We start from the raw sequence: 18,251 nt of genomic DNA, 5'->3' as shown, positions 1-18,251 counted from the left end.
CATACAGACACACAAAGAGGGAGAATGGAATATGAAAATGAAGGCAGAGATTGGGGTGATGCATCTACACGCCAAGGAAGGACAGAAATTGCTAGCAAGCCACCGGAGACGAGGAGGGAGGCATGGGACAGCGTTTTCCTCAGAGCCATCAGAAGGAACCAAACCTGCTGACAGCGTGATCTGAAACCTTGCGCTTTCTAGAACTGTGGGACAATAGATTTCAGTTTGTGGTATTTTGGTATGGCAGCCCTAGCACACCAATATGGCAAGACAGAAAGAGAAAGAGTGGGAATTAGACAGGAAAGCCCCTAGGCAGACAAAGAACCTTAACACATGCAGGGGTGGAACCTGAAGCAGTCAGCTGTGACTGCTTTATGAAGACTTTGCTTAAAAGCCTGAATTTTCCTTCTCCTCAGTAATATTTTAAAATATTAAATTAACTCAACCCCATCTACTCTCAATTTTTCCAGTAAAACAGACATTCAAACATTTGTGCTGTGCTTCGTGTATCCCAAAGATTATAGGTAAACCACTCCCAGTTTCCTTTACACGAAAACTGCCAACTGTCAAAACATGAAGTATCTACTGATGTTCTCAATGTTAGAATTCTTTTGTCTACCAGAAGTCGGCAAGAGACATGGACAATGTCACAAATCTGAAAACTCTGCAAAGGGATCTCATACAGAGTAACAGCTGCTCTACGGCCATTTATCCTGGGGGTTGGGTGCAGTGGGGTTACTAAGTGCCGTGGGTCAGAGGTCACTTACTGGTTAGGTGGACATCGAGACAAGAGAATACTGGCCTTTGCTATCAATTTCACCTATTTCTGAAAATAAGTCATACTCCTTCTTTGGAGAAAAACATTCTGTTGCATATGCTTATATTCCTGTCAAGGATGTAGAAGAATGTAATTACATTTACCTTCCCCTATTGAAAATAAGATGAAACAGGTCGGGGAGAGAAAGTGGAAAGAAAGCGGAAATGACAAGCTTCATAAACTGGCACTAGTAACTTTAGGTGAATCTTTTCATTAATCCAACTCTATGAATGAAAGAAAACTTATTTCAGCCACTGGGGGGAAAAAAAGGGGTAAAATGACTATAGATTAGGAATGGAAAGAAAGCACAAATATTAGAAAATAATACCATGAGGCTTATCCATAAGCGACAAAGCCGCAGTTGACCCTAGCTGTCATACACTCTGTGACCACGAAATTCCACACATATATTTTAGTAATTATGCTTTCATATAAAGTGATTTTTAGAAGTTTAACCAAAAGCAATTCCTTGGGAAGCTAAGCTGCTAACGTCCTACATCTTCCTTCCACAAGTTCAGTTCAGTACCTTCTATCTGTGGCACTTCACCATGAAGCTTGGCTTTGCTGGAGAAAGGCGCATTCTGCAGCACTAACGCAAAGAGAGAGGGGATCAAGGACTGCAAAGCGGAAAGATACATGTGGAGCTTATGTTCATCCAGCCCGTGCTCTCCTTCCTGAAACATAAGGAGGTGGAAGCTAGTTTTAGTCTGCTGAAATTAAGTATTTATAATGCTCTTCCTTTCTGTGGCCATTAATTAAAAAATTAAGAATCTGTATGTTAGACTCATAGCACAACACCTAATGGAGATATCCATGAATCTTTTCTTAATTTCTCTAAGTCCAGGAAAATGTGAGAAAGCACTGAGGCACTATAGTAAGCAATATAATCTTTTCTATGGAAAACTTCAGGGTGAACATCGGTCATTACCATTTGTATGAAACTTCTTTTATAGGCTTTCTTTTTTTCCCCCCCAATATTTATTTATTTTTGAGACAGAGAGAGAGCACAAGCGGCAGAGGGGCAGGGAGAGAGGGAGACACAGAATCGGAATCAGGCTCCAGGCTCTGAGCTGTCAGTGCAGAGCCTGACGCGGGGCTCGAGCTCACAGACCCAGAGATCATGACCTGAGCCGAAGTCGGACGCTTAACCCACTGAGCCACCCAGGTGCCCCCAGGCTTTTCTTCTTTCAAGAGGGTCTTATTCTTTGAAATTTTGTAAGTCAGGATAAAGAAATTAAAGTGAGTTATAGGAATCACTTTAACTGTTCAACTGTTGAACCAGCAACAGCCTTGGCTATTTTCCTTCTCCTACATCCGATCTCCTTTTACAGATTTGGTGGCATCTGTATGTGCCAGCACTGAAGGGACTTTAAAATACTTCGATGCATAGATGAAAGGTAGGAGAAAAAAAATTCAAAAGGAAACAAAAGAGATAACGGAAAGAAAAAAAGAGTAAAAGGGTTAGTATGGTACACAGAAACCACATGTTAAAGTGAAAAATAGAATCATTACAGATAAAAGTGTTTACTAATAAATACATTATATTATATTATATTACTAATATTATAAAAGCTATGTCAGAGATACCAGATATATGAGTTACACACTATCAAGTTCTAAATTAATCTCTTCATGGAAGGATTACTAGCTACGCTGAATACTTCAGGTACATCTAATAGCAAAATAGAATTAACCATGTTATGAAATGGAACTTAAGAAAAACAAGGTATGGATAAATCTCAGGTAGAAAGAATACAAACATTTAAAGAATACTTAAAAAATTTCCCAGGTTTCATAAAAATGAGTATTTTCCAGTCTAGTTGTTTGTTTACAGTTTTTCTTAACTACCCAACTTGAAATTTATAGAAAAAAAAGCCCAATTTTTAAATTAAATACATACATATAAGACTGTCTACAGAGTAGTTACTATGCAAGAGCCTTAAAGATTCTTTAAAATTTGGGGGTAGAACGGGTAAGAGTTAGGTGTCAGTGACCAATATCAGATCCTGGTTCCATCATCTGACAGCTGTAAGACCTTGGGCAAGCTACCAAAATGCTCAGTTTCCACACCAAAACCAAAATATAATTCAAAGGGTTATAAGAATGACATAATATATATTATTTATACAATATCTCCCTTAATGCACATAAGAGGCATTAAAGAAATGTTAGTTTTTCTTCTAGACTCTAAGAGGGACTTTTAGTACAAAAATTAGATCAGGAAGTTACTACATTTCTATAAACTGTATAAATAAAGAAAGCATTTACCCTGAGAAGTTTTTCTATCTTGTTCAGCAATGTAGGTATAAGATGAGACTGTAAATTTCCAAGTTCTGTAGTCCAGGCAGCATAGGCCGGTAAAAATACTTGATGTGTTGCACTAACTACTCTTTCTGAGGGATCACCCAAGGCTGAGAGCAGCAATTCAAAACCCTGCCAAAATGAAACAGGTAAAATTTAGATTTTTCAAAGAATAAATTAAAAAAAAAAACCCTTAATAAAAAGCAATGAAGTACATACACTGTAGTACATGTAGAGAATACTTTAAGCAAGAAAGAAAGCCATCCATAACCCTATCCTTCCCATTTTCTTTAAAGAAAATGTCACGTATCCACTGAAGCGGAAACCAAACAGAAATGGTGGTAAACATGGCACGCTTTTTGCCAATTTCTTGCCACAAAACCATGGGAGATACTATCAATGAATCATAGTGCTCTTTCTTTTGAATCGAAATAAAACCAGGTGGCTAACTGCAATGGGTGAACACTGGCATGCCTAGCAGCTCTACTATAAATTATCATGTAGCTGAATCAGAGATTTGGAATATTAAATTGTTTGGAATTTTATAATGAAGTAAATGGGGTTCATTGTGAAAAACATACCTGTTGGTATTTGTCTGGATCATCAATGTATCCCATAATGATGCCAAGGCTTTTGATCACAGCTTCTCTTACTAAATCTGCCTTATCTTCCATTAACATTTGTTGCAACATTGAGAGAACCAAGGAGCTACGGATTTCTTTCTGAAAGTAAACAAACACATGTTTTTACTATTTATTTTATACTAGCGGCAGAAAAGTATAGAAAATAATACAACAGACACCCACACATTCAAAAATCCAGATGAAATATACATTAATTTTTGCTAACTTTCCTTTAAGTCTTCATTTTCCAAAGACATAAAACATTACAGATACAGCTTAAGTTTCACTCTCCTCCACCCTTCCTCTCTAAAGATAACATCTACCCTGAATTTGGTATCAATTGTCTCCCAATACATACCTGCAACTCTTTCAAACCCTACAGCACATAGTAACATAGTAGCAAGCACTTCTGGAAAATTGACAAAGTCAACCCTCTGCTATAAACCAACAATGACTCTTCTACGGCTCCCTGTTTACCTCAGAGAAGAGCTCTCAGAGTTATAAGAACAGGAGGGTTACAAACTCCACTCTGGTTAATCAAAACATTTGCTGGGGTAGAAGTGTTGCAAACATTATAAAATCCTGGTGTTCCCATTTTTTTGAAGAACAGAGAAAAAAACTTCAAACAGGATGATACAATATGGGAGTAAACTTACAAAGACTTCAAAGGGAACTGAGCTGCTATTCTCAGAGGCAATTATTTAACATAATGGCAACCACTGTTGTGTCTTAATTTCACACAGTTCTTTTTTGTTAAAGAATATTTTAGCCTAATTAATGGCTGAAAGTAAAATAAAGAGCTATTGCTATGCAAATTCTTCCCCTTTCTTCCCTTCTTCGCACCATTGTAATTTGATCAATTTATAACATTCTTCAAACCCAAACTTGTTTACATATAATGGTTAGAATAAAATAGCGGTAGAAGATGACCATTTTCATAAATTCACAGTGTGATTTTAGTATTCAGGGCAAGATCTGCAGTCATTTTTTTCTTTTTAATTTTTTTAATGTTTATTTCTGAGAGAGAGGCAAGAGACAGAGTATAAGCAGGGAATGGGCAGAGACAGATGGAGACACAAAATTCGAAGCAGGCTCCAGGCTCCGAGCTGTCAGCACAGAGCCCGACGCGGGGCTCGAACTCATGAACTGTGAGATCATAACCTGAGCCGAAGTCAGATGCCCAACCGACCAAGCCACCCAGGTGCCCCTGCAGTCATTTTTAAAGGACCTAGTTTTTAGGGGCTCCTGGGTGGCTCACTCGGTTGAGCGTCCGACTTCAGCTCAGGTCATGATCTCACAGCTCGTGAGTTTGAGCCCTGCGTCGGGCTCTGTGCTGACAGCTCGGAACCGGGAGCCTGTTTCAGATTCTGTGTCTCCCTCTCTCTCTGCCCCTACCCTAACCCACTCACATTTTGTCTCTGTCTCTCTGAAAAATAAATAAACATTAAAAAAATTTTTTTAATGACCTACTTTTTGCTTTGACTTCTTAGAAACAAAAATATATATGATTTTAGCACATTTTGGGCACATTTAGGTTGGTGAATATGTCTTTTAGTACAGCCCTGTTTACTTATCCTTTAGGATAAAAACTGCCCCAAAACTGCCTGGAAGATCTTCAAATGGCTTCTTGGTTGGTATCAGCATGGGCAACAGGACAGAAGTTAAGTAAACTTCAGCCGGGTATTTGCTTCACATTGATCTGGACTGAGGTCAGCTGTGGCAGTTAGATTCAGTAGGCCACAGGGAACCCACAGGACAAATCAGGAGGCATTACTCCATGTAAGCCATGACCACGCGTATTTTACTGTGATCAACTGCAGCGAGGTATAAGGCAAGTGAGATCCATGGAGGAAACAGTAAGTCTGTTATTAATACTGCTTAACATTCTGGTATCAGGGGCAGCGCAGAACAGCTTTTTTAGCCCCTTTGTGTTTGTGATGTTCTTCATCTGTCTTGGAACAGTAAATAAAAGGATGTGCCAACCTACTCGTAATCTGTCTATATGATTTATCACAACAACAAGATACTGGTGTTCTCCTATAATATAGGAGAATATTAAAAAAGATTTCACCATACCCCGATCCTGGTAAAGGTATGGTAAAATAGGAACTCCAATGTACTGATGACAGGAGTATAAATCTGTGCTATCTTGGTTCAGGGCAATTTAACACTGTCAAAAATGCAAATGCTGAAAGAGGCAAAATGTGGCGGTATTAACAGTATGAAAAATTAAAAAAAATACATAGATACCTACACAAGAACCTCTCAATAGTGTTTACTGTCAGGGATTAAGAACATTGTATATAGTATGATTAATTCTGGGTGAGAAAAATTCAACTATAAAAATGCAAACTGTTACACGCTTAGATTTTTATTTTCAATAAGAATTGATTAAAAACTATCAACGGTAGGGGCGCCTAAGTGGTTCAGACAGTTCAGTGGCCAACTTTTGATTTCAGCTCAGGTTATGATGCCAGGGTCGTGGGATGCGCACGGAGCCTACTTAAGATTCTCTCTGCCTGTCCCTCTGCCCCTCTTAAAAGGAAAAAAAGTTTTTAAGAAAAACTGGCAGTTCTTACAGGAAGGTGGGGTGCCAATGCTCCACAGGATTCTGCTACAAGTAGACGTCTTTCCGGATATTTGTGGTTAATCTAGAGTAAAAAATAAATAAATCAAACATGAACAACAGAACCTCCTTTCTTCCAACAGAGAATTACTGTTCACAATAAATCCTGTTAAGAATGCAATAAAGCTTCTTTTTTTTCCACTTCTGGGGATCCCTGTGTGGCTATAACTGGATCAGGAATAAGGGATTCAGAGAGAGCCTAAAAAATGAGGTCACAAGGGTCATCTGTTAAAGAAAAAAGATAAAGCAAAGATGAAAATGTGGCAAGGTGTCTAGAGATTGTGGGCTTGCCTACAGCTAGGCTTTCCTTAGGATGTCAGGAGCAATTTTCTCCAGCCCTAGAAACATTAGTTTATATTTAAATTTGAAAAACCCACCTTCTGAATATGACAGACATGGCTTATTAATAGGTGCCAGGAATAACTCATCAGTTCTCTTTTCCAACTAAGGGATTCGGAAGTAAGTCAATCAATGATTTAACCAGAACCCTTGACTAGTGATATGATTTTGTTTTTAAAGTAAGCAGACTTCAATCCACTCCTGTTTGTATACGCAAGATGATGGGGCTTTGCTGTGATGACTACACTGAACCATAACAAAAATAACAGAAAAATGACACATACTGGGTTTTGTTCCCATATGTCTTCTTCATAGAATATAAATCTTTCCTTGACTGGAAAAGAAGTATATCTGTTCTCATATTCCCATATGAAAAGGTGACATAATTCATTAATGTATTGGATGCCTAAAATTAAGAAAAGAAATTACATAGCAATCTACTGGGCAACAGATTGGAGGTAGTCGGCTAGATAGATCCCCGATATCCATGTTTATTCAGGTTATAGAAGAGGTGGTGGTAAAGATGTTTATAACTAATATCTGTAAATCAAATTTAATCTAGAAATAGTAATCCTGAAAGCAGAATGGTTTGGATGTCAAAGTATGCTGTACATAAACTTTCATTTTGCTTCTTTAGTCTAGCTCAGTGAGCCTTAAAATTAAATGTACATACAAAAATCAATTGTATTTCTTTGTATTGCAACCAATATTAAATTAAACTAAGAAAATTCTGTTTGCAATAGTATCAGAAAGAATAAAATATTTAGGAATCAGTTGAACAGAAAAGTATAAAAATTATCCTCTGAAAACCACAAAACATCACTGAAAGAAAATTTAAAGGAACTAAATAGATGGAAAGACATCCTAAATTCATGGTTTGGAAGGCTCACATTGTTAAGATGGCAATATTCTCCATACTGATCTACAGAGTCCTCATGAAAATTCCAGACGGCTTCTGGCAGAAACTAACAAATTCATCCTAAAATTCACATGGAAATTCAAGGGACCCAGAATAGCCAAAATAATCTTGGAAGTATGGGAACTAATAAGTTCAAAGGGTTGGAGTTTCTTTTTGGGGTGATAAAACTGTTCTAAAATCGATCGTAGTGATGGTTGCACAAGTCTGTGGGCACACTAAACACCACTGAAGTGTGCACTTTAAATGGGTGTAAGGTATCTGAGTATCTCAATAAAGCTCAATAGGAAGAAAAGGAAATAGAAAAAACTGTTAAATACTATATGTACATATAAATAATGGTACAGAATTGTAAATTCAAAGTTGTATATGTTGTTTCTAAGTTAATGTGACTTTCAATGATTACAGCCTCATCCTAAATTAGCATGCACTATAACCTACAGGGGACATAAAGGACTGTCACAGACAGCAGGACTATATATAATGTTCCTTTTACATATTTAATTTAGATCAAACTCTAATAAATTTTAAAGAAGAAAATGAATACTCAAAGAAATTAGGAGTAGTATTCTAAAAGAGCATACACTTTACTGATATTCCAGAGACCAGTATTTTTAAAGCACAAGTGACTATGTTATTATAAATAAGGCCATGACATTTGCCTTTATAAGAAATTCACCTTTTTTAAGGTGGATAAATAACCCGCTTAATGACCTAAACATCAAGTCTAGAAAGTCAATGATCCTGAGTTCTACATAGGACTGGAATATTAAAATTCAATATAAAACTAAAGTACTGGTAGTAGATAGTGAGTTGGATTATAAATACAAAAACTTCCCACATCAACAGTTTACATTTCATATTCTGTATAGATTTGCAATATATACAAGTATATAATACATATATTATTTCTATTACCTACACACATGCACACACACACGCACACCCACACCCACACACACCCAGCTTTCTTGCTCTCTCTTGAATTCACTGAGCACGCCCCTGAGGGCTTTTGTATTTGCAGTAACTCACTTCACTCAGATCCTTGCCTAAACATCACTTTCTCAGGGATTCCTGCTCTGACCTCTTTCTAAAACAGCATTCTCCATTATTCTCTAACCCTTATCCTGCTTTATTTTTCTTCACAGTTTATAGTAATACAAGACATATCATTTATTTGTTTATTCTTATCTCCCCATGAAAAGGTCTCTGTCTTTTGTTTACCACTGTACCTGTCATTGGAACTAGTTCCTTAAGTATCTGTTGGAAGAATGAATAAAAGCAAGGCATCCCAGAGCACTCTTAAGTGCTATTAAATCACTGTGCTGGACTACAGAAAAAGCAGCATAATTTAGATCCCACATAATTCCACTAATTCCTAGTGGCATTTAAAAAAGAAAATGTGAACACTTATAATAAACTAGAGAATAACAGCTAGAAGAAAACGCCATACAGTTATTTACCTGTTCCCAGCACTGCGGTAAAAGTTCAGCTTCTACACGTGTTGGTCCAACATGGCGTGCAAACGCCACACAACCTGTCAGTATCATTTGCCTGAAAAATAATACAAATGAATAAAGACTTATACTTACATTAGAAAGCACAACTAGGACTAAGGGTTCAAAAGAGTCAGCTCTGGTAGCTCAGTCAGTTAAGCACCCACTCTTGATTTCGGCTCGGGTCATTATCTCATGGTTTGTGGGTTCGAGCCATGTGTTGGGCTCTGTGCTGACGGTGCGGAGCCTGCTTGGAATTCTCTCTCTCCCTCTCCCCTGCTGGCTCGCTCTCTTTCTCTCTTAAAAGTAAATAAACAATGGGGCGCCTGGGTGGCTCAGTCAGTTAAGTGTCCAACTCTTCGTTTTGGCTCAGGTCATGGTCTCATGGTTTCATGAGTTCAAGCCCCACATTGGGCTCTGCACTGGCAGCATGGAGTCTGCTTGGGATTCTCTCTCTCTCCTTCTCTCTGCCCCTCCCCCACTTATGTTGTCTCAGTCTCAAAATAAACTTAAAATAAATAAATAAACAAATATTAAAAAAAAAAAGCCAGCTCTGTAATTCACACCACACACAGTACTTTTGTACAATCAAATTAGACTTTTCTTACAATGGACTAGGTTGCCGCCAAGAGGATGAGTTCCTTAAGACTCGTTCTTCCAACAGTGGTAACACCATTTGTGAGATGTTGTGAAGTTATCCTCTATTGGTGTGAAGTTGAATCTCATAACCTCCTAAATGAACTTCCCATCCATGCATTCTAAGATAGTATGTCTAATGCTTCAGCATCTAAGAACTTCAGTTTCTAGCCACTAAAACAATCAGTGATTATTCCCCCAGTATTTCTTTCTTTTTTTTTTAAATTTTTAATGTTTATTTTTGACAGAGAGGGACAGAGTTCAAGTGGGGAAGAGGCAGAGAGAGAAGGAGACACAGAATCCGAAGCAGGCTCCAGGCTCTGAGCCTTTAGCACAGAGCCCGATGAGGGGCTCAAACCCACAAACTGTGAGATCATGACCTGAGCTGATGTCAGATGCTCAACCGACTGAGCCACCCAAGTGCTCCTATTCCCCCAGTATTTCTATAATTCAAAACTAGGGTATCATATTAGTAAAATGATATTTCTTTTTTTTTAATTTTTTATTAAGTTTGTTTATTTATTTTGAGAGAGAGAGAGCACAAGCAGGGGAGGGACAGAGAGAGGGAGAGATAGAATCCCAGCAGACTCTACACCATCAGCACAGAGCCTGATGTGGGGCTCAAACTCACTAACTGTGAGATCATGACCTGGGCCAGGATCAAGAGTCAGATACTCAACCAACTGTGACACCCAGGCACCCCCAGTAAAATGCTATTTCTTACATTTTTAAAAGTTAATTTAGTTATTTTGACAGAGAGAAGGCATGTGTGAGTGGGGGAGGGGCAGAGAGAGAGGGAGAGACAATCCCAAGCAGGCTCTGGGCTGTCAGCGTGCAGCCCAACATGGGGCGTGATCTCACAAACCAAGAGATCATGACGTGAGCCGAAATCAAGAGTCGGACGCTTAACCAGTTGAGTCCCCATAAGCTGATATTTGCACCAGTAAAATGGTATTTCTTTTTAAAAAATTTTTTTTTTTTTTCAACGTTTATTTATTTTTGGGACAGAGAGAGACAGAGCATGAACGGGGGAGGGGCAGAGAGAGAGGGAGACACAGAATCGGAAACAGGCTCCAGGCTCTGAGCCATCAGCCCAGAGCCTGACGCGGGGCTCGAACTCACGGACCGCGAGATCGTGACCTGGCTGAAGTCGGACGCTTAACCGACTGCGCCACCCAGGCGCCCCTAAAATGGTATTTCTAACATCAGAATTTTATACCCAAGGTAACTGCAGTAGGCAGCTTCTGACCTGGTTTCCAATGATGTCCACCTCCCAATATTCATGCTGTTGTAGACTGGACCTAATGACCTGCTTCCAGTGAACAGAATAATGGCTGAAGTGATGGGATGTCTTTTCTGAGATTAGGTTACAAAAGTCTGTGATATCCAGCATTGGACCCTTTCTACTGCCTTCTCAGCTGGCATGCTTTGATAAAGTATGTAGCCATTCTGGAGAGGCCCATGCGGCAAGGAACTGAAGGAAATTCTGGCCAAAAGCTGGTGAGAAACTGAGGCCCTCAGTTCAAAAACCCATGAGAAACTGAATCTTGCTAATGACCAACTATGTGAATAAGCTCAGAAGCAAATCCTTCCAAGTTGAGCCTTGACAGGACCAGCCCAGGCAACATGTGGATTACAGCCTTATTAGAGACCCGGAAGCAAGGACCCAGACTGACTCACACTAACTACAATATAAAAAATCAGTGTTGTTTTAATTTTCAGACAACATGATACTCTATGTAGAATACCCGAAAGACTCCACCAAAAAATTGCTAGAATACATGAATTCAGCAAAGTGACAGGATATAAAATCAACATGCAGAATTCTGCTGCATTTCTATACACCAATAATGGAGTAGCAGAAAAAGAAATCAAGGAATCGACCCCATTTGCAACTGCACCAAAAACAGTAAGATATCTAGGAATAAACCTAACCAAAGAGGTAAGATTCATGCTCCGAAAACTACAGACACTTGTGAAAGAAATTGAAGAGGACACAAAGAAATGGAAAAACATTCCACGCTCATGGATTGGAAGAACAAACATTGTTAAAATGTCTGTACTACCCAAAGCAATCCCTATCAGAACACCACCAGCATTTTTCGCAGAGCTAGCACAAACAATCCTAAAATTTGTATGGAACCACAAAAGACTCCGAATAGCCAAAGCAACCCTGCAAAAGGAAACAAAAGCTGGAGGCATCATGATTCCAGATTTCAAGCTATATTACAAGCTGTAGTCATTAAGACAGTATGATACTGGTACAAAAACAGACATATAGTTCGATGGAACAGAATACAGAACCCAGAAATGGACCCACAACTATATAGTCAACTCATCTTTGACAAAGCAGGAAGGAATATCCAATGGAAAAGAGACAGTCTCTTCAACAAATGGTGCTGGGAAAACTGAATGGCGACATGCAGAAGAATGAAACTGGACCACTTTCTTACACCATACACAAAAATAAATTCGAAATGGATGAAGACCTAAACGTGAGACAAGAAACCATCAAAATCCTAGAGCAGAACACAGGCAGCAACTTCTCTGACCTTGGCCAGAGCAACTTCTTACTAGATAAGTCACCAAAGGCAAGGGACACGAAAGCAAACATGAACTACTGGGACTTCATCAAGATAAAAAGCTTCTGCACAATAAAGGAAACAATCAACAAAACTAAAAGGCAACCTATGGAATGGGAGAAGATATTTGTAAATGACATATCTGATAAAGGGTTAATATCCAAAATCTATAAAGAAACTTACCAAACTCAACACCCAAAAAACAAATAAGCCAGTTAAGAAATGGGCAGAAGATGGGACACCTGGGTGACTCAGTCGGTTAAGCGTCCAACTTTGGCACAGGTCATGATCTCAGGGCTCGTGAGCCCAAATCGGGCTCTGTGCTCACAGCGTGGAGCCTGAAACCTGCTTCAGATTCTGTGTCCCTCTCTTGCTGTGCCCCTCCCCCATTCATGCTCTGTCTCTGTCTCTCTCTGTCTCAAGAATAAACATTAAAAAGAAAAAAAGAAAAAAAAAAAAAAAGAAAAGAAATGGGCGGAAGACATGAATAGACACTTTTCCAAAGAAGACATCCAGATGGCTAACAGACACGTGAAAAGATGCTCAACATCGCTCACCATCTGGGAAATACAAATCAAAACCACAATGAGATACCACCTCACACTTGTCAGAATGGCTAAAATTAGGGGCTCCTGGGTGGTTCAACTGGTTAAGCACCTCACTCTTGATTTTGGCTCAGGCCATGATCTCATGGTTCTTGAGTTTGAGCCGTGCATTAGGCACTGTACTGTCAGTGCAGCACTGTCTGCCCCTCCCCTGCTCGGGCTCGCTCTCTCTCTCTCTCTCTCTCTCTCTCTCTCTCTCAAAAATAAACATTAAAAAAAATTAGTGATATCTTTGTGCTTAAAAAAAAAAAAGAATGGCTAAAATTAACAACATAAGAAACAACAGTTGGCAAGGATGTGGAGAAAGGGGAACCCTCTTGCACTGTTGGTAGGAATGCAAAATGGTGCAGCCACTCAAGAGAACAGTATGGCGGTTCCTCAAAAAACTAAAATTAGAACTACCCTATGATCCAGCCATTACACTATTAGGTATTTACCTAAAGGACACAAAAATACAGATTCAAAGGGGGCACATGGACTCCAATGTTTGTATCAGCATTATCAACGATAGATAAACTATGGAGTGGGCCCAAATTTCCACTGACTGCTGAATGGATAAAGATGTGGTGTGTACACACACACACACACACACACACACACACGATGGAATTTTACTCAGCCATCAAAAAGAATGAAATCTTGCCATTTGCAATGATATGGATGGAGCTAATATGTATTATGCTAAGTGAAATAACCAAATTAGAGAAAGATAATACCATACAATTTCACTCATATATGGAATTTAAGAAACAAAACAGATGAAAGTATGGGAAGGCGAGGAAAAAAAGAGAAGGAAACAAACCACAAGAGACTCTTAATGAAAGAGAACAAACTATGGGTTGACAGAGGGAGGTGGCTGGAAATGGGTTAGATGGGTGATGGGTATTAAGGAGGGCACTTGTGATGAGCATTGGGTGTTGTATGTAAGTGATGAATCACTGAATTCTACCCCTAAAACCAATATCGCACTGTATGTCAACTAAAATTTAAATTAAAAAAAAAAAAAAAGTCTTTCACTTTGTGCACCTGAGAGCTCTTACGGACCCCCCCCCCCCCCCCCCCCCCGCCCCAAGGATACTTGGACCACACTTTGAGAATCACTTTGTTAGAGCAAACCTTTCTGTCTCTAGAAATAAGAATATCCTGTTTGCTTTGTATGTTCTTTGAATTTGGGTGCTCAGGCTTCAGAAATCAACTAATCACCAGCAATGTTGTTACCACAAAGCTGATGTAATGAGGAAGAAAACACCACCAAGATATCAATAATTGATTAACGTTTTTTCTTTTTTGTTTTGGCTTCATAGTTATGAACAAACAAATCCTCTGCTATAAGAAATTTATTTTGGAAAGTTTTGAGCCTTAGAAAGATTCAAAATTAAAGTTAATAGTATATATGCTTCATGATTTGATTTTTGTATCTTCAATTATGCCTAGTGATTAAATTTCATATTGACTGTGAAAAAAAATGAGTGTTATTTTAAACCACATTCTTTTGGTGTAATTTGTCACAGAACAGTATATATTTAACCAATATAATAACTTCATTTGAATTGATAGATTTGAAAGTTACAAGAGTTTAGAATTTTAAATATATTTTTTCACTCTTCAGAATGAAGTTCCATTTTAAATGACTTTAAAATGCAGAATTGTAATAAAACAAAACAAAACAAAACAAAATAAAATAAAATAAGATAAGATAAAATAAAATAAAATGCAGAATTGTAAGTTTTTCCATTTTTGGTTATCTAGTTCAAAATAGTAAAACCTGATGGAAAAATAAGTATGTTTTCTTTTTAATTTTTTTTAAGATTTATTTATTTTTGAGAGAGAGAGAGTGAGAGTGGGAGGGAGGAAGGGAAGGGCACAGAGAGAGGGGGTAGAGGATCCAAAGCAGCCTCTGAGCTGATAGCAGAGAGCCCGATGTGGGGCTTGAACCCATGAACCGTAAGATCATGACCTGAGCCGAAGTCTGACACTTAACCGCCTGAGCCACCCAGGTGCCCCTTCAATAGATGTTTTAAAGTAGCCAACTTCAAGAAAAAGCAAATTAGAATGTTTTATTCACATTAATTATAGAAATGGCACTTGAAGCCCAAGCAATGCTCACTATTTTGCAATATAAGTCAACTTAAACTGAATAATAACTTTAAATTTCAATTTAATTTAGCCAGATTAACTATAACTATTCTCTCAGGTTGAGGAGAATAATGACAAAGAACATATGGACAACAACGAGGAAAATGTTGAGCCAGTATATCTTCAGTGTATATTACAGCTTCTTCTCACTTACCACAATCTTGTATTTTTATCTATCTGATTCCCCTTTATATTTATATTATCATCTCCTATGCCTATTTCTCAATTCTTCCTTTGCTTTTCTATTTCTTACTTTGGGAAGGCAAATAACATGAATAAAAGAAAAATGGAGAAAGAAATTCCCAAGGTTACGGACAGCTTTTTAGCTGCCTGTTCCCCAGTGAAAATTTCTTAGTATCTCAATATTGTTTTTTCCCCACTAGTGTCTTAAAAGAATGAGAAGGCACATATATTGGTTTCATAAATGTTTGACTCTTTTAGTAAACGAACTTAGGTGAAATGTAGGCATTACAAACACTTGCATGAAACCGTCATGTGAAATGACTTTAAATCATGAGCCACCATCTACATAGTAAAGATATATCAACTTGTTGAAAAAATGTTAGGCCCCTGAAGGCAAACTTCTTAGCCAGCAAAGTTAATTCTAAAAAGTATAACAGTTTTGAAATACAGATTGAAAACAGAAAAGGTCAGATAGCCTATTGATTATTAACAGCATTGGAAACAGGCTCCTGTAATGGTAAAAATAAATGTTCTCACTTGTACTAAATCGCAGGACAGGGATTATTTGACTAGTATTTGATGCAGGTAGGAATATGGTGGCAATTATGGTTGTTAGCAAAGAACTGGCAAAAAGCACCGTTATTAAGCATAAAATGAAATTCTTCTTAGGAGACAAAGAAGCCTGAGATTTATTAAGTCAGGAAAAGTAGCAAGTGATTATATGACAAATACATTATGCTAACTTAAACATTCTGCTTTGTTAATTTGTTACTCACATTATACACGGTAAGTCGAGTGATTAGTCTATTTCAGTAAATACTTTTATATCTGTAAGGTAAAAAATTTAAGTGTGGGCACGAGTGCTGAATTCCTGACCTAGCTCAACCTGATGTAAGGCCAATAGGTACTTTTGGCCACCAGGTGGCAGCTATTAGCTTTCCATGCAGAGTATAAAAACAGCCTAGAGATCCGAGGTTTCTGCCTTGCAAATTTAAAAATAACAATGTAATAAATGGTATTTAATTATTAAGTTGTCAAGATAGGGAAGAGTATTTTTCAAGGAGAAAAAATATTAATTTTCTTAGCACCATCAAACTGTCCTTAGAAAATTTTTAGTTTGCAATGAATAGTACTAATACAGTGATTTAATTTCCCTTCTTTTTCTTTCTTTCTTTTTTTAAAAAATTTTTAATGTTTGTTTATTTCTGAGAGAGAGAGAGAGAGACAGAGTACGAGTGAGGGAGGAGCAGAGAGAGGGAGACTTAGAATCCCAAGCAGGCTCCAGGCTCTGAGCTGTCAGCACAGAACCCGATGTGGGGCTTGAACCCATGAACCATGAGATCATGACCTGGGCCAAAGTCAGATGCTTAACCTACTGAGCCACCCAGGCGCCCCAAATTTCCCTTCTTTCTATTGGACTAGCATGTGAGGACTGCTGGTGTAGATTCATCTTGACTGGATCCTGAAAGGACATGTTCTCCACTTGCTCAGGTATATTTTGGTAAGAACAGGAAAGAGATATATACTCATAATGTTTTAAAATCTATATGACTATTTTTATTCTCAGAGTTAAGAGATACCTTGTATTTAAAATTTTGAGCTTTTACCGCCCCCCCAAACCAAGAGCACACTGTATACACTGTATGTTAGCCAATTTGACAATAAATTGTATTAAAAAAAATAAAGACTTTGACTAGAATAGCAGACCAATTTTTGGAAAAGTGTTATACAGATTTTTACTGTTTATAAACATGGACTAGACCTAGGTCTTCCAAAATACGTTTAGGTCTTTTGTAGGATTTGTAAGGTTTTAAAATATTTAACATCATTTGTAAGATTTATTCCTTGGAATCTTACCCTTTTTTCATGCTAATATAAATGGATATGGTTGGACCTTGAGGACATTAAGCTAAGTGAGAAAATCAGACAAAGATGTATACTGTAAGACATCATTTATATGAGGAATTTTAGAAAGCTGAACTTGTAAAAAGAGAGTAAAATGGTAGTTACCGGGACTTGGGTGTGGAGGAACTGGGGATATGCTGTTTAAGGATACAAACTTGGAACTAATAGATAAATAAATGCTGGAAATATAGTGCACAGCACAGTGATTATAGTCATTAATATTGTATCATAAACTTCAAAGCTGATAAGAAGCTAGATCTTAATTGTTCTCCCTACAAAGAGATAATAATTGTATGACATGATAGAGGTATTAGATAACACTTTGATGGTAATCATATTGCAATATATAAATGTATCAAATCAATCTACTGTATACCTTAAACTTACACAATGTTATATATTAATTATATCTGAATAAAAATAAGAAAAATTAAAATAAAAAAATAAAATTTTGAGCTTTAAGTGGCTCAGTTGGTTAAGCATCTGACTTTGACTCAGGTCATGATCTCATGGTTCATGGGTTGGAGTCCCAAGTCAGGCTCTGCTCTGATAGTACAGAGCTTGCTTGGGAGTCTCTCTTGATCTCTCTCTCTCTCTCTCTCTCTTTCTGCCACTCACCCACTCACACTTTCTCTCTCTCTCAAACTAAATAAATAAACTTAAAAATATATATATAAAATGTTGAGCTTTACTTGTTTTATGATTTTCCAACATTCTCAGATGAGGTAAAAAGTGACAGTCAGTAAAACAAGTATTGAATATGTAAAGTTACCTACCTGATCGTAAAGTACAATACTATTGTTTTGCAGAAGTGTAGGCAAAACTTTTCCATTAAGACAGAAAACTATAACAGAAAAACATTTCAAATGCCCATATTTTACCATCCAGTGCTTAGTCAAACCTATCGACCCACAAGGATGTTCTGTTCACGTTCACACCTGCAGAGCTTCACTTAAAAGCTCCACCTTTATTTCAAGATTTTACTCTCTAAGGTAGACATCATTACCACTTGATCGCAACCTATTTCCTGTTCTTCTGGGAAGTCACCTTGATGTGGGTCCCTTTACCACCCTCAGACAGAACTAA

The 18,251-nt window shown here is 37.8% G+C and overlaps 1 protein-coding gene across 9 annotated transcripts in view; it reads right to left on the bottom strand.

Moving 5' to 3' along the window:
• RELCH (RAB11 binding and LisH domain, coiled-coil and HEAT repeat containing) overlaps positions 1 to 18,251 on the bottom strand; it is a 115,661-nt gene that overhangs the window by 42,936 nt on the left and 54,474 nt on the right. For all 9 annotated transcript variants that reach the window (XR_015242607.1, XM_086683147.1, XM_025931081.2 and 6 more), the window contains 5 exons: positions 9,086 to 9,176; positions 6,321 to 6,392; positions 3,700 to 3,840; positions 3,086 to 3,250; positions 1,344 to 1,491 (listed from right to left, as the gene is read on the bottom strand). Coding sequence is in view for 8 of the 9 variants with exons in the window: in XM_086683147.1 (XP_086539273.1) it covers positions 1,344 to 1,491; positions 3,086 to 3,250; positions 3,700 to 3,840; positions 6,321 to 6,392; positions 9,086 to 9,176 (617 nt within the window). In the remaining variant the exon portion in view is untranslated. The remainder of the gene's footprint in view (positions 1 to 1,343; positions 1,492 to 3,085; positions 3,251 to 3,699; positions 3,841 to 6,320; positions 6,393 to 9,085; positions 9,177 to 18,251) is intronic.

Source organism: Puma concolor, chromosome D3 (assembly GCF_028749965.1).
Source record: "Puma concolor isolate L17-30 chromosome D3, mPumCon1.1.hap2, whole genome shotgun sequence".
NCBI classification, from domain to species: Eukaryota; Metazoa; Chordata; class Mammalia; order Carnivora; family Felidae; genus Puma; species Puma concolor.
Note: the sequence above shows the minus strand (reverse complement) of the source record. Positions and strands in the feature narration are given on the sequence as shown.